General features: G+C 42.4%; 1 protein-coding gene across 1 annotated transcript in view; it reads left to right on the top strand.

The window, feature by feature from the left end:
* LOC113945616 (sucrase-isomaltase, intestinal-like) overlaps positions 1 to 17071 on the top strand; it is a 57905-nt gene that overhangs the window by 15612 nt on the left and 25222 nt on the right. The window contains exons 8-12 of the mRNA XM_027640010.1: positions 7916 to 8041; positions 9025 to 9156; positions 14887 to 15000; positions 15104 to 15220; positions 15304 to 15388. Coding sequence (XP_027495811.1) covers positions 7916 to 8041; positions 9025 to 9156; positions 14887 to 15000; positions 15104 to 15220; positions 15304 to 15388 — 574 coding nt within the window. The remainder of the gene's footprint in view (positions 1 to 7915; positions 8042 to 9024; positions 9157 to 14886; positions 15001 to 15103; positions 15221 to 15303; positions 15389 to 17071) is intronic.

Here is a 17071-nt window from a genome sequence, read left to right as displayed (position 1 = left end):
ACAGGAAAAAAAGTAGCAGATAACATGTTTTCTCTCATCACCAAATGCCACGTGATGCATTAACTGGGCCTTTGCACAAAAAATTGCTCTCAGACCCAGGCTCTGTACATAAGGAAATCAGTGTCAAATTTAAAGCATGTGGAGCAAAGCTGAGAAGGGGCGTGCTACTGTGAGAAGGAGGGGTCATGATGCTAGAGCATCCCAGAGCTGGGCACTTAGAGCTCACAGTGAGATGTGCATGTGCTTTGCCTTCCCCTGCAACACTCCTCAAAGGGGCCTGAGCTCTGATTTTTAGCAAATCTTTTGTCTTTCCTGGCTTTTTAAAACCTCCATATCCTCTGATTGCCTTCTTTTAAAGTGCCTGAAATGGGAACAGAAATACTGTGGTTCAGACTAAGGGAAAAAGAGTAATCAGCAGAGAAGGAAAGTATTGCTGGTTTCTGGTTTGGTGATGTAAGGGATAACACTTGCTCATGCTGCTGTTTTGAGAAGGCTGGAACCTCCCCAGGGTGGTGGGTTCTGTTAGACCTTCCTTTTCCAGGCCTGTTCAGGTTGTGCCTCCCAGAGAGGTGGGAGGCTGATGGTGCCCCCTCCATGTCCCAGAGCAGGAGCGACTGTTCTGTTGCTTGTAAGTTTTCAGCTCCCTCTGCACGTTGTCCCCACCAGTCACCTGTCATGGTTTAACCCTGGCCAGCAACTCAGCTGCTCGCTCCCACCCCCTCAGTGGGATGGGGGAGAGAACTGGAAGGGTAAAAGTGAGAAAATTCGTGGGTTGGGATGAAGGCAGTTTAATGGGTAAAGCAAAAGCCATGCATGCAAGCAAGGCAAAGCAAGGAATTCATTCACCACTTCCCATGGGCAGGCAGGTGTTCAGCCATCCCCAGGAAATGGGGAAAGACAAAACCATCACTCCAAATGTTCTCACTCTCTCTTCTTCTTCCCCCAACTTTATACACTGAATGTGATGCCGTATGGTCTGGAATATCCCTTGGATCAGTTGGGGTCAGCTGTTCCCACTGTGTCCCCTCCCAACAACTTGTGCACCCCCAGCCTCCTCACCTGGTGAGGTGGAAAAGAAAATCCTTGAGTTATCACTATTTTCAGCACAAATCCAAAACACAGCCCCATACCAGCTACTATGAAGAAAATTAACTTTATCCCAAGCAAAACCAGCACACACCACCTCTGATCCCATTGCCACAGACCATCAAGTAAACAGGTTTTTAACTTACACGTGGGTAATAAAACCAGAAAAAAAAAAAAGGAAAAATAAGTAAAGCAACTCTCCCCCAGGCTTCAGCTTTGATCCCTATTTCAGAGGAGTTAGTGCAGCAGTGCAATGGAGATTAGAGCCATCCCTGTTTCTTTTCAAAGTCTTTTGCTGGTGTTTGAAAGCAGCATTTCTGTGGCTTAGCAGGTGGTCAGCAGCTGAAAATAAAATGAGAGAGTTCTCACTCCCCAACTGATGGGTAGTGGCAGCTCACTTTCCACCCCTGTGTCTGGAAATGGAGCTGGAGAAAGAAAACAAGGTAAAGGAGAGCAGTGGGCGTCTCCTAATGAGACATGTCACATGCAGGACCAAAAAATCTCCTGTTCTGTATTCTTTGAGCTTGTGCTGAGCTCTCTAGGGAATCTTAAGGAATGCATGTTAGTAATTTCACAGTGAAATAATAACTTCTTCAGTAAACATCCTGACATTCCAAGGTCGCAAATGTTACAATTACCATAGTCTCTAGGGTAATGATTTGGCTTTTATGTACAAGATCTGTGGGAAGGTGAAGGAGAGAGAAAAGACTTTATTTTTCAATTGTATTTTCTGTCACACTGAGAGGACTTTCCTGTGCAGTCATTGTCATGCTGCAGGGAAGGAGAAGGCGTGGAAAGGAGGAGTGTGACTGATGTCTGCAAGGCACAGCTGTCTCTCAGCTGTCTGCATGGATCTCCTCTGGGAATTGTTGTTTTGGGAACTCCTGGCTGTCAGGGACCCTGGTGGGACCAGGCTGCCCTGCTGCAATGAGCTTCCTGGGGGAATGACACCCACTTCCCACCTGTGCAAGCATCTGCCCCAAATCACTGCTTTGGGACCACCCATTGTATCTCTCCAGGATGTCCCCAGGATGGCAGGGTGGCCAGGTGGTGCATGACTGTTGAGAGCAAGAGAGTTGTGTCCAGAGCAAAGTGCTCCACATCTTTCTCAAAAGTTTTGGGCTGTTGCTTTCGGTGACACTTCAACATCTGAGCAACCCTTCTGGCCTCCACCCTCCTTGTTTCTGTAAGAGATTTAGGAGCTTAGCTCTACTCTGTGCTTTCATGTGGCTGCCTCCAAACCAGTGAGTTAGGACAGCTTTGTAACAAAGCTCTTTATTTGGTCTCTGGAGTACGCAAGGTTTCCCTGTGCACCTCTCCAGGTTGCCTCCAGCACCCAGAGGTGGACCATGGACTCTTGCCCAGAGCCACTGGGCCCAGAGCTCCCTGTGTGCCGATCACGGTTGATTGCAGCTGCCCTGTCAGGGCCACCAGCGTCTTTGTGCATCCTTGGAGTGAGGACAGGATAATGTGCTTTAAATGGACTCCAAGAGCGAGGCAAGATGTGGGAAGGGAGCAGAGGGCTAAATGCTGGTGGCTCTCTCCCTCTGCTATGTCTTGTGTGGAGCAGAGGTGAGCTGTAGGATGCATCCTGCCAGTGGCACTGCAGTGATAGAGCAGTGACAGCAGCTGTAGGGTGAGTGCTGGACATAGTGCCATGGGAAGGAGAAATCTCCAGCCTGATTCTTCTGCTCGCTCTTGTCCCTGAGCCTGGCTGTGAGGAGCATTGGTTCTGGCACATCCAAGATGGTCCTGCACATATATATATATATGACAGTGATCACATTTTTCTCCTTCTGCAGAAGAGGTCTGGTATACAGGACAGGTATATAACACAAATCTCACTTTTAATGACGAACATCTCAGTTTGAAGGAGGGAGGGGAAAGCAGTAACAAGTTAAAGAGCTCAGTCACTGAGCTGAACCTGGCTAAGGCTCTCTAGTCACACCTGATACCAGATTGCCACTGCCAAGACTACTGGTGGCCTTTCAAAACAGACCAACAGTGTGTAGCAGTAGTATAGGAGCTCCATAACAAGACACTCAGGAAAGTTAGGATTCAACAAATGGCCATCTAATAGCTCTTGGTGGAGTGATGGCCTTAAATTTGTTATTTTATCACAAATTATCTAATAACAAGCTTTAAGTGAGTATACTGCATGTCTCCTAATGCTGTTTTCAGAGATAATTCCTGGTTTGCTCCCTCCTTACAGAAGTGTAGGGTAGTTATGGGTGTAAGGGACCTCAGAAGGTCTCCAGTCCAGTCTCCTCTTTGAGAGGTAACATGAGAAATCTGCTTGTACCTAGAGTTTATCACAGATGATTCAGTGGGAGTCTCACAGCTGAATTCATGGGTCTCCCAAGAAAGAATAAGCAACTGATAAGTGTTTTGTGCAACAAAGAACAAGGTTTGAAGGCCGTGGCATTGAAAGTCCTTAAAATTTTTAGATTCCTGAGGTTGTGACCATCTTCTGAATTGTTCAGCAGCTGCAGGGCCTTTCTTCTTGCTCTCCTAAAAGAAAGCTCAGCTTCTGTGCCTAGACTTTGAGTGAAGGTTGCCTTCTGCCTGACTAGTGACCACAGCACTCACCTGCTTGCCTTAGCCATGGGGGATGAGGTGGATACAGATACCTGGGCCATAGGAGCACTTGTGAAATTTAGCCATTGTGTGACTATCCAAACACACTATTTCTGTGTCTAAATGCAGAGCATTAGTCTGCTTGGGGTTTTATAGTTTCCTCCTACAACTCCTCTGTGAAGAAAGGGAGTTTAAGCAAATATTAAGCTTCGAGAGACATTTTGTATGGCTAGTTAGGGGACAAGATTAGCAGTCTTTCATGTTAAGTCCCTGTACCTGGATTGCTGGACATCTCAGCTCTTTTATTAGCATGGAAAAGAATCTCTCTCTCTCTCCAACCTCTATGGTATATAGAGCATAACTCTGCAGCCTTGTCTCTCTCATCAAAGTCTTTGGTCGTAATGTTAACAGAATACGATCCTGATTTACTCTATATGATTTATAACCTAGTTTATATCATTGATGCTCATATTAATAATTTGATTGGTCCAATAAACCAACACAGGGAAAGTGAATACATGTCACCTGCTCCCTAGACACAGATTTTAGCTGTTAGATATACATGTTTCCACTGAAATTTGTTCTTACTGTAAAACACTTCCAGGATACCTCCTAGATACATCAGCTCTCAGGTGCATCTGAAAAAAGTGAAAAAAATACACATAATGCCAAGTTATGTAAACATGGAAAGACTAACAGTGAATTTATTAAACAAAATCAGGAGTTATTTAAGAAACAAGTGCAGGAGGAATTCTGGAACAGAAAATAGAATCTTTCTTTTTTTACTTCTTCTGTACTACCCTATCTTTGCTGTTTTTTTCTCAGTTTGGATAACCCATATGTTTACTGTTTCTGCATTTTCCTCCCTCAGTTCCCTTGCCATACCCCATTTACCTTTTCTGATTCTATGGGAGTCAATTTTGCCAAGCAGGCTTTCTCTGCCTGCTGCACTTTATGATCATTTGTATGCAGAATGCAATCTATATGAATTAACTAGATCCTAAATATATATCAAATCCAAACTTGAGTTTTCAGGTTTGCAAAATTGCATTCCTGCCTCTGCTGATCCATCTGTGAGTAGGTACCATATGTCAGTTACTTTATCAGGAAGCTTCAGGGGGATCCATTAGAGAGAGTCCACAGCATAATTAGAAAAAAGAACATTTGTTTTCCCAGCTGCCCTGTTTTCATCCTTCCTCTTGAAATGTTCTGCTGGTTTCAGTTAAGCTCACCATGGATGCACCAGCCTGGTGAACCCAGAGAATGAATTGCTTTAAAGACTTAGTATTTTATTTGCAAGGTGGATACTTTCCTGTTGGTTCAGCTGTAACCCCAAACTCCTAAAGCAATGCTTTCACAAAATACCATCTCACTCTGTGGTCCCAAGTGACACAGCACCATCCCACAAGGGTGAGCAGCTGAACCTCAGCAAACCCCTGTGCTGGGGCTGTGCCCTTTGGGAAGGGCTCTGTCAAACACTAGTGGCCACAGCTCCACCTCTGGCCCTGGTGGTGTCCACTTGGGTGCTTGATAGGACATGGGGAAGAAGCAAATCACCATCCAACTCCTGAACTACATTGTATTGTTGATGTCTCTGACTCCCTAGCCAGGAGTGATCCAGAGTGTCACAGGACTCAAGAGCAGGGCTGCCCAGGAATTCCCACTTCCTCTGCCTGGGCTGGTTATCCCTTTCCCATTTCCCAGCCTACCTGGGGAGAGGCAGCAGAATCCATGCAGACATCCTGCCAGGGCACAGGGCTCTGCATTTAGCCACAGGATTAATATTTATCAGCTGCTTTTCCCTCTTCCTCTTGTCCAAGGCAAGAAGCCTGTGCACAAAGCATTTTATTTCATTAAGGAGTTCTTTCGTTTTGATCTCTCTTTTTAACCGTGTTTGTAGGTCACTCTCTGGTTACAGGAGAGAAAGCAAGGGCAAAATATACATATGCTTTAGGATCACAAATGTGATCACAAATGGGGTGGGGTTCACAGAGCTCATCTTGTAACCTTTGCTGCTCTAAAACAAACTGCTGCCTCCCCAGCTAAATTTATTCTTAACATGGTGAGTGTGGATGTGATAGAGAAGCAGACTTCTTGCCCTGAGGCTTGCCATGATGGGTTGGACACCTTGGTGCTGGCTCACAGGGTGTCTGGGAGATTATCCTGAACCATCATGGCCCATTCAACTCTCCACAGAAGACCCCAGCAGAGCTTGAAAGATGGCCTGGGTGATCAAATGTGTCCACACAAAACTAACCGAAAAATGGAGCTAATGGAAAAAACTAATGACACGTGCAACCAGATGAGAGAGCACCAGAGTAACAATAGTGTGTGTCTGCCCATCAGCCTCCCCCTACATGGTAGGGACCATCTTTCTCTGTCTACAGCCTCTCCTGCAAGGGCACAGCAGTGTTCAGCAAAGGCTGGGTGCCACTGCAGCAGGAACATGCCGCTGATGGATGGTCTTGCTTCCTCTGCAGAACCCAGCCTCCAGCTGAATTGAAGGAGAAGCAGATGTTCAGGAAGGTGAAGAGAGTTCAGTCTGGTGGAATGGGACAAGTAGGAGGTGTAGGGGGCAGTTGTGCTGATCAGCCTGAGCATCCTTCCCGGAGAGACTCAAAGCATTAGCCTCACCAGTTGTTCTGGCCTCCTCCTGTTTTTTCTTAGGTGAGATAGCAGCATCCCAACTAGACAAAGCACACTGTAGCCAAAGCTGTAATGTTTAGTGCTCAAGTTTGACTGTGCATTCACAAGCTTTTCTTGTTTGGAAGCATTTTGCCCTGTGTGTTCCCCAGCTTAACTGCATTAGAACATCCTTGGCTATTCTCTGCCTCTCTCCCACAGCTGTTTTTGTGTCTGGTGCACTTTGTACATCCCACCAGCTCTAGCATCCATGATGTATTTTAGAGCAATTTCAAGTTCAGCTTTGCTTTCCCAGGTCAGGCTTCCTGGAGAAAATCACATAGGAAGGTGTGACTTCATGCAATATATCTCCAGAGGGATTAGCAATGCAATAGATACAGAGTGCCAGAAGTGCCTTGTTTTATTTATTTAAAGTAGATGAGGCTTAGCTGGCAATACACAAATTTTTTTGGTTTTCAGTTCTTGGTATAATTACCTAACTGTGGAGATCCATGAGGAAATAAGGGAGGAATGGTTATTTAGCCAAAGGGGGACAATATCTGCAACTGATTAATAAGTCGTGGGTGCTTACTAGCTACTTATTTTTCACTTATTGCCTGCGAAGGTGTTAGAAATACAAAACAAAGGTTAGTTTCATGGGATTGAACTGAAGTAAGGATTTCAAGAGATGTCTCCCAGAAAACACTAGTGTGTACTCATGATGCAATGCCAGATTTCAGTTTATTTGTAGAACAGACACATCATGGTTGCCCACTGCTCGTCCCAGGTTACCACAGCAGCTCTCACCGGGGGAAGCAGAGCAGGATGCCTTGCTTCTCTGTGCTCTCAATTGAGTTTACTCATGTCATTTACAGATGGATTACATTCAGACAGTGGAAATCAAATATTTATAAAATCATATTTAACTCATTACCTTGTGTTTCAGTTGAGAATTTCAGGACCAAACAGTAACTCTGACCTTGAAGAGGGTTTTCAATGCCTGGCAACGCAAGGCTGCGGTCCAGCAGTAAGAGCAGTCAGCCATAAGTAACTGAATTTCATCAGGTTGGTGTGTAAATATAATTAAAACTTCAGAGAACTCAAATAAACATCAGACTCTTGATGAGTTAGTTCAGCTGTATGTGGCAAGAGAAATTTGCAAAGCTTATGTTGCTGTATATTGTTGGAGATTTGTCTGCTGTTGACCAAGGGGTTTGTGGACTTGGCAGGGGTCAGGTGGCATGAGGATCCGTGCTGGATTTCTGCTGGCATGCGCCCTGTAAGTGAAGGCACCTGCTACTGTGCAGAGGCTGAGACCTCACCAAAACTCTCATTTAACATTAGCCTGGGTTTTAAAAGACTGTGTCTTCCACTGTTCTTAGAAGTGGTGCTCAGTGTGGGTATTGCTTGGAGCCTCTGTGAAGGGCAAGGATCCACCAGGAGAAGCACTTTTTTGGAGCCAAGCATACTGTACTGAGGGTTACTCGAAGACAGGAAAGGGTATTTAATGGGTGTATAAAGCCTATACCATGATCTCTGTGGCTTAAATGATCTGGAAGCCTCTCCTGGTGTTTCAGAATAACTTCTCATCTCACCTCTTGCATTTTTGTATTCCTCATTCCTGCTGTAGGCCATTGGACGCCCTCACATGCCAGCCTACTGGTCTCTGGGATTTCAGCTCTCCCGCTGGGGCTATGGCAGCCTTGATGTTTTAAAGCAAACTGTCGATCGCATGCACCGCTATGATATCCCATATGTAAGTATGAATTTTTCACTGCGTATGCTAATTTTACAATCTGAAGTGAGGTGAATAAAATTATAATAGAGGAAAGATAATTATCCTACAAGAAGAATTGTAGAATAAAAAGATGTTCATAGTCATACGTAGTCCTTTTCCCTGTAATATCTTCATAATGCTTAAAAGAACATTTAAAGTGGGCTTTTAACATGAGGTTTAAGTGCTGCTCTTGGCTGCATAGCAGGTGATTCTGCTGTGGATTTGCTATTATGCAGTATGAGATGGTAGCATTTTAAAAATATATAATGGAACTTCTGATGCAGATCACTGCAAAATAGTTGCTAAACTAGGACTTCTACATTTTCATTTTGTCCATTTCTACCATGTAAGTTTGTAGGACTATAATTGTTACAGCCAATCTCTTAGGTTTCATTTCATACATTAGTTGCCTTTTAGAAATAGAGTTGCATACGCTCCAATTTCTGTATCAAATACTTCCATTGAAGGCCATCTAGTCCAACTGCCCTGCAATGAGCAGGAACATCTTGACCTAAACCAGGTTGCCCATCCAATTTAACCTTGAATGTTTCCAGGATCAGGACATCTACCATCTCTCTGGGCAACTTGATCCAGTGTTTTACCACCCTCATTGTAAAGAATTCCTTCCTTATACGTAGTCTGAATCTACTCTCTTTTGGTTTAAAACCATCATCCCTTCTCCTATCAGGAGAACAGACCCTACATAAAAATCTGACCCTGTCTTTCTTGTAAGCCCCCTTTAAGTATTGAAAGGTTGCCATGAGGTCTCCTTGGAGCCTTCTCTTCTCCAGGATGAACAACCCCAGCTCTGTCAGCCTGTCCTCATAAGAGAAGTGCTCCAGCCGTCTGATCATTTTTGTGGTCCTCCTCTGGATTGCTCCAACAGGTCCATGTCTTCCATGTGCTGAGAACTCCAGAGATGGATGAAGTATTCATGTAATATTTCCTCTAAAAATGTTTAGGATGTCCAGCATCTTGATATTGACTACATGGAACGTCGCCTGGACTTTACCTATGATAAAGTGAATTTTGCTGGTCTGCCAGAGTACATCCAGGAGCTGAAGAAGAAAGGAATGCACAATATTGTGATTCTGGTAAATTAACAATTTTACTAATTTTTTTCTCCATTTGTAAGAACTATTCACAGTGTAGTCTTCACAGCAGTACCTAGATGCTAACACACATATACTATTGTAGCAGATTTTCCATTTTTGTCACTTGTTGACAAATTTGTTGCTCAAGAACAATTTCTCACAGATTTCATGTTTCAAAAGGTTGCATTCATTGGATATCTGTGTAGCAGCACCATCCCGATACCAAAACATTAATTCTCTGTCACTTTTTCCTACTCAGTTATGAGAAATTTTGCCTCTGTTCAGGTCTGAGTTGACACAGGATTGCTTTCATACAGTTCTTTCCCTGAAAATGAATAAATGGATTTATGACACATATGAAAACAGCTGAATAGGGGAAAAAGTCTACTCCTAATCATTCTGGAAGCTAGTAACTACAATTCATGTTGTCTTGTACTTACATTTTATCTAAATTAATGCAAGATATGTTTATTTGCATGAAAAATTGTGGAAAATGTATGTTGAATCTCTAACCAAAATTGACATATGGCCAAACTAATTAACTTGGACAGAAGTGAAAATTGGAGCTTTCCATCTTCTCCAGTTAATTTATCCAGAAAAATTTGCTATTGGCTCCATCACATGTCCTTGTGCCAAAATGACTCTCTGTCACAATAGCTAAGTGAGCGCCAATGGTGGCAAGGGAACTGGAGACCAATTAAATTGAAATTTATACACAGATTTAAATGAAATAGGAAATTAAATAAAATGCCTTGGTAGATTCACAAGATCTTGCTCTCCAGGGTCCCCCAGCAGTGCAGCACTGGGAAGGCTGCACTCCCCAGCACAGGATGCAATTTGTTCTCAGTAACCACTGGGGACAGGATAAGAACAAAAGCACTTTAAACTGCAGCAGGACAGATTTAAGGTAGACATTAGGGTAAGGCTGCCTGTCTGCAAAGTGAGCTGAACAGGAAGCCAGCTGCCATGGCCAGGGTCCCTCCCCAAGCATGTGCTCTGAACAGGTCTGACAGATGCATCAGGGATGGCTCAGGCTGAGCTGACCCACAGCCACAGTGTGAGGAGGAAACAATCCCACAGGGTCCCTCTCAGGACTTTTTGCTGTAATTGTAGTCATCTGTTTTCTGCCTAAATGGTCAATTCACACCTTTCATTTGGGCACTATTTATCTCAAACTACCAGTCTCTCACCCTTCTATTTTCTTTCTTGGTACACTGATTCGAGTATATTCTGCCTCAGCCTTTTTTTTCCTAGGCTAAACAAACTGAAGTATCTTATGCTCTTTCTATTGGGTGAGGTCTTCAGATGTCCTTATAGTAGCTCTCCCTCACATGTTCCCACTTTGAATGCATTTGCTTGTATAGCAGATAACTCGATTTCCCCAGCGTTCCTGATGATGCCCCACAGTGTTAGGAGAACGCTATGGAAACAGAATACTATTTCCTTCTTTCTCCTAAAAGTTGTCTCCTATACCAAAGCCCTGCATCACATTTACCTACATTGTATTGGTGGCTGATGCTTGTAAGGAGCCCAGTTAATCCAACTGAATCATAACGGACAGGCCACTAATGTTTGGCCCTAAGTTGCTCCAGTCCTTTTAAAATAAGGGTCACATTCCTCATCTTGTCCAGGGTGTCCTGTCAAAGGCTTGTGGGTAGAAAGACTGAACAGCAGAGTCCTAAATTGTAGTACAGTTCCTTTTTCATTTGTGCTGGTGTACTGGAGTCAAGATAAGCAAGAGCCACTGCAGTTTCCTCATCTAAAAATCACATTATCTTGTCAAGTAGATAGATTCAGGCACAAATGCCTCCTTGTCCTTATTTTTCCCTCCACAATTTGTTGTAAAGTTTAGCATATGACTGGGGATGGACTAGTCAGCACCACAGATGAGTGTTTTCTTTTTAACTGGGAGTTTTTTGATAGTTTATTTAAAAGTACCTTCTCTGTATTTATTATTTGCTAATCTTCACTTTGTTGTACTATAATTCCTTTTGCTGCTATGAATCTCAAACAAAACCATGCAGGCCAACTGATCAATTAGATGTTGATAAAGGAAATAGCAGCCTGAAGGTTCCATTTCTTCTGCAACTGCAAATCATGAGAAGCTCCAGGATGCAGCAGTGAAATCAGTTTCCATCAGTGGAGAGCCAAGGCACAGAGTTTATACAGTAAGAGATTACTAAGTCACTCTGATGGAGAGCAACTTTAAGACAAAAATAGTCCCACATTAACTGGATACATCATTGGAAATAACCAAGCAGTAAGTGAGCACGTGTGCTGTCAGGATTAAGTGCTCTTTCTGTTAGGCAGTTTAGGCTCCTTGTGTCCTCAACACTGCTCTAAAAATTATCTCATCTTTTAGAGATGTGACATTAATTACCACCTGCCTGTTTACTGGTTTATCTCAAAAAAGTTTGCAAAACATTAATATATGAGCAAAATACCAGGAGTTTGGGGTAGCTCTTCCCATGCAGTCTTACCCTTCAATAAATACATGGCAGTCACCTCTTCTTCATCAATGTCAGGATGTTTCCAGTTGTTTTGCACTTGCTACTGGATAAGAAGCTACAGGCAAGCAGTTGTGATTTAGTATGTGAGCTACATTATCTTCTTACTTGTGAATTTAACATCAACAACATTTCTAAAGCCCTTTCAGTTTCTTAGGTGGCACATTCAACATCAGTGCAGGAAGTGTTACTATATAAATTCAGCTGTTAGACAGATGCAAGGAATATAACAACTACTCTGAAGTCATGCAATGAGCTAATGGGAATCCAGATAGGAAACCCTTCTTTCCTCCTTCCACTAACCTATAACTAAGGACTGTCTTTTGTTCTAGTTCTTTAGCTAAGCTTGTGAAGAAAGAACAAAAGCTGAGCCAGTTTATTCTTGCCATTATTTAAAAGCTAATGTGAAGTATAGGTTACACCAGTACTGAAGTTTTCTATTTTCACTTTACTACAGTTACTCACATCCTGTCAAACTGTCTGTTAGCATTCTCTAGTGATGCAGAGCATTCCCCTAAGTTGAGTCAGGAGCTGGAACAGTATGAAGGGTTTCATTTCCAAGTGTTAGCAAAGCCAAGCTAGTTGCAATCAAGGTAAGCGTAATCCAGTTTGATACCGAAAGAACAATATTCTTTTAGATTCCCTTTAGGTAGTAACAGTAATGGGTGAGTTTCCAAAGTATAGCAGATTGTTGCCTTCCTCAAGATGATTTCAGGAAATGGGCTCTGACTGCAGCCACTTAGTGTCATGTAAAACCTTTGTTAAATGGATTTGGGAGTGCAGATCCTGACAGCCAGCAGTACTAACACAGGTAACCGATCTGAGGATGGGACCCTGAACTCAGTTGTGCCACCATCACTGGGTGGCTGGTGCCGCACAATCAGGAGGTCCAGTCCCCAGTGCTGGGAGCCCTCAGTGATTGTGGTCACCTTGACAGTAGTGTGGCTCCATCACTGCAGCCTCTAAGTGCAGCCCTTCAGCACTTCTCTCTCCTGACCTCCTTCAGAGGCTATCTCAATTTAAGGGAAATTTTGACTAAGAGTGTCCGTGCTTGGCCATCATTATTGCGCTAAATAATGTACATGCTTTGCTGTGTCAGAGCAAATATATTCTTTAGAAACAACAAAAAAAAAGTTCTAAAAGTAACAATGACTACAATGAAAAATTATAAACATTATTACTGAAGAGGACCCTTAATGAAAGACCTTGTATACCTTCTATTAAGTCACACTAAAAATAGAAAGAGCTAGGAATGACATGAGTGACAAAATACTAGTCAATAGCAACATGCTTATGATTCAAAATAACGCTTTAATAGCTTTAACATTTTAAAGTCAAGCTCTGTGAGCTGTAGAGGCTAAGATTTCCAGAGATTAGTATTTATGAATGTGCATCAAAGTCTATGATTGAGGCCATAGGTGGAAGTGCATCAGACTGGATAAGCGCTGTGTGCTCCCAGGTCTTTAAGCAGTCAGTTGGAGTTAAGGATGCTCAGCACCTCCTTCCCAAGAGCTGCTAAAAAGATGAATTATGGAAGATTTAGCAGGCATGAACCTCCTCCCTCACAAACAACCCTTGAATGCATAGAGGGTTTTTTCTCCCTTTAGGACAATACTAAACCTGCATAATATATTAGATTTGTGCCCTGGAATAACCTTTCAGTTGAAGGAAAACAGAAGTTTGGATTGGAGTAACTAATTAAGCTCGCTTCTTCTAGCCTTAAGTCCCTTGAGAGACATCTTTTCTACATTTACAACATAAGTATTGCAGATGGACAGTTTTCTCTTTTCCAAAGTTGAACTATTAAATAAGTTAAAAATGTAATGGACACTTATACTCCTTATGAAGGTGACACTGGAGCTAGATAGTGAAACAGAATTTTACACTTTAACTAGGGATTTAGCTGTAGCTTTTGTTTTTGCGGCACGGAAGAATATAATTCCCTCACCAGGGCTACAGTTATCAGAGGACTTATAAGTAAATCAGGCAATTAATTCAGGTATTTAAACGAGCTTTAAAACATACCTTTAAAGATACTTAGCATTTGGGATCTGATATTTTTCGTTTTCTAAGAAGTTTATTAGTTAGACTTTTATCACATCTTAATTAAAGTTCACTTAAATTATTGCACAAGCTATAAGTGAATGGAAGAATTGTTTCAGTGGTGTTTTTCTCTATGGTGTTTCATAACTGAAAGATTTTGCCTAAAGCAGAACCTGAGGGAATAACGTTTTCCAAGAAAAAAGTAAAGAATTCCCTTCTTCTAAAATGGCTGCAATCTTCATCTGTTCTAAATTACAAAAAGGAAATAGCTGCTCACAATTAGTGACATGTTGCAAAGTGCACTTATCTCCTTTTAGTTGCAGCTGACTGCTGAGCAGAGTTGAATAATATCTCTTCATTCTCTGGCATCTCAAAGCGTTGATAACTTTATTACTTACCAGCGTGGTGGGCCTCCCTCATCCCCAGAAGCCAATCAGTCTCCCTTTCGATGAGCTTTGTGGCTACTGGTGGCCATCCTGAGGCAGAGAAGTTGTTGGTGTCAATGCCACTGACAGCAATAGGAGGTGGTGATCCCCCCAAGCAGTGACAGGGGCAGCAAGGACGAGCTATGGAGTCTAAAATGCTATGGTCGTGATTCCTGGGGAGAACAGAGGCGTAATGCCCCACATGTGAATTGGGTTACTCTGCATCAGGCCGGCATAAAACACCCTTGTCCAACATTGGTTCTGAATGGAGAGCTAAAGGGGTCCTTTTGAGGTTTCAAACCCCTTGAAAAGTTTTAGTTATTCCAGCCTTGAGCTGTTGATGCTGAAGCAGCTGGAATAAGGATTGCCTTGGAGGAAACTCAGAGGTGTCCAGGTATGGGAATGCCCAGCATAGGATTCAGCCCTAGCAGAGACCTTGGTGTGGGGGCTGTAAAATCTAGTGCCTCTCTAAACTAATTTGAACATCGAATGCCTCATAAAAAATAAACATGAGGGTGTTTAATAATTTTACATTGCTTTTGCCTTATACAAGAAATACTCATGACATATCTTTAATGACTTTTTCTAAATTAGTATGTGCTCTCAACTCTTACTAAATTTTAATCCTATTTTCTTCCAATATTTTTTTGCAATCTGCACTAAGAACGTAATCCAAATTTTTCTAAAATAAACATATAGAAGAGTAATTGTTACCTCTGAGATTTCAATAATGGAAGTGTAATTGCTGTTTTCAGGACCCTTTCATAACCAAGGATGAGGAACCAGGCACTTACAAACCTTATGATCTTGGCCAGGAAATGGGAGTCTGGGTGAACAACTCTGATGGTGTAACTCCTGCTGTTGGGACGGTGAGCTTTTTAATTTTCTGATGCATTTGGTCTAGTGCTGCTTCAAAATGATACAGCAGTTCTACAACAGAAATGGGAAAATAACCAGACCTGTGACCCCTAGGCCTGGCCTCCCGGAGATTCTGTGTTTCCTGACTACACTAACCCCAGGACAGTGGAGTGGTGGACCCAGCTGTGTCTGGAGTTTAAGGATGTCCTTGACTACGATGGGATCTGGATTGTATGTCTCATTTATATCTGCCCTCCCTTCTTTAAAAAAAGAAAATGAGGCTTTTAACATATGTCTTGCTCTCGTTATTAAAGGATATGAATGAACCATCCAATTTCTTAAGGGGCCAGTATCCTGGATGTGCTGAAAATGAAATCAATAACCCTCCTTACATTCCTAGTGAGTAAAATTTCCTTGTTATTTTTTTTTGGAAAAAAAAAGTCCATCCTCTCATTTTACATCTTTCCCTGTCTGTTCCATGTGTTCAGTTACACATCTGTTCAAGACTCTAGTGGCTCAGCTTAGATGGAGTATCAAAAATCAACCACTTTTATCTGTCCCTGGGTCTGCCTTGTAACAGGACTAGAAAAATGACCTTTCCTGCCATTCTCTGAGCAACTGGTCAGCATCAAAAAAAAAGAGCAAGATACCTATATACTATAGCTCAACCATAGATTTATGGAAGGAGTAACCCTTCTGCTTTACCATCACCACTGCTAATCTCAGAGATGGGCAGTCTCTGCCTTCTTCACAAACCATGACAAGGAAGAGGGGATCTCCTTGATGCCTTAATTCAATACATTGCCCTTCTCTTAGGAAAGAAATTTTCACTGTGTTATTAGAAATGGGCTAAAAATAAGTTTAAAACTGTCCAAGCCTACAGGAGACTTATAGGAATGGGAAAACCTGTTCCAAGAGCTGAGTTAATGATATGCTCATTGTTCCCCAGGAAGCCATGAGTACTTACAATTAGTACCAGTGATCCTGGCAGTTAATCCAGCCAACATTTCCCCAGGAAAGCCCAGCTGCCTAAGCAATGTTAATATGCAGCAGGAAGTTGATACATAAATGAGTTGTTGACAGTGAAATGTTGGAAATGTTCCTTTTTTCCCTTTGGGCTTTTGTACCATCATGGTTGAGTAGTGGAACAGGCTCCCCAGGGAAGTGGTCACAGCACTAAGCCTGACAGAGTTCAAGAAGTGTTTGGATGATACTCTCAGGCACATGGTGTGACTCTTGGGGATGGTCCTGTGCACGGCTAAAAGCTGGACTTGATGATCCTTGTGGGTTCCTTCCAACTCATCATATTCTGTGATTCTTAATTTTCTTTATTAAATCTCAATTCTTTTTACTCTGAATATAAGAGAAGCATAAACATAACAAAAGCATGACAAAATACTATAAAGAGATTGTAAATTTTTGAAAGCAGAAGCAGAGCTTTTAATTATGGTTTTGGTGTTTGCTCTCTCTGTTTGGAAACCACTGTATACTGGCCCCGTGGGTCTTGACCAGAGCCGAGGAACTGATGAGACATTTCCATCTTTGCCTTAAGTTACCTTCATTTTTTGTCAGCCTTCAGAGCTGTGAAAAAAGATGTGAGACTTTGGGGAAAATGGCCAAAATATCAGAGATCCCTTTATCCTTTATTTTTATCCCTTTTTATCCCTTTGTTTTGAACCAGTGTTTAAGGGCTTTCTTTTATATTTCACTTAATGCCAACTCTGTCCATGCTCTTATCTGTCCAAGCCCTCAACTGGCATAGATATGAGATGGGATCCAAGTGGCTTAGTCCAACAAGACATTAGGACCTTCCTGGGACTAGCAGAGTTTTGGGGGCTCACCACTGTCTAGGTGATTTCATCTATGCAAGTCCCTGTCTCAGTGCCTCTGGCTTTTTGTCAGTGTAGCCTTCAACCTCCTTATCTAAATTTTATAACCATGATTACATGTAACTGTGGTTTGAACTTCTAAAAACAGATGTCCTTCAAATCAATTTTCTATAAAATACTTTATACTGAAGATTAATATGCAATTGTAAAATAATCAGTATTACTGAGGTGGAATACAAAATACTCAGAATAG

This window comes from Corapipo altera, unplaced genomic scaffold (assembly GCF_003945725.1).
Source record: "Corapipo altera isolate COAL_440 unplaced genomic scaffold, ASM394572v1 1b, whole genome shotgun sequence".
Taxonomy (NCBI): domain Eukaryota; kingdom Metazoa; phylum Chordata; class Aves; order Passeriformes; family Pipridae; genus Corapipo; species Corapipo altera.
This window is presented reverse-complemented; position numbering and strand designations above follow the sequence as displayed.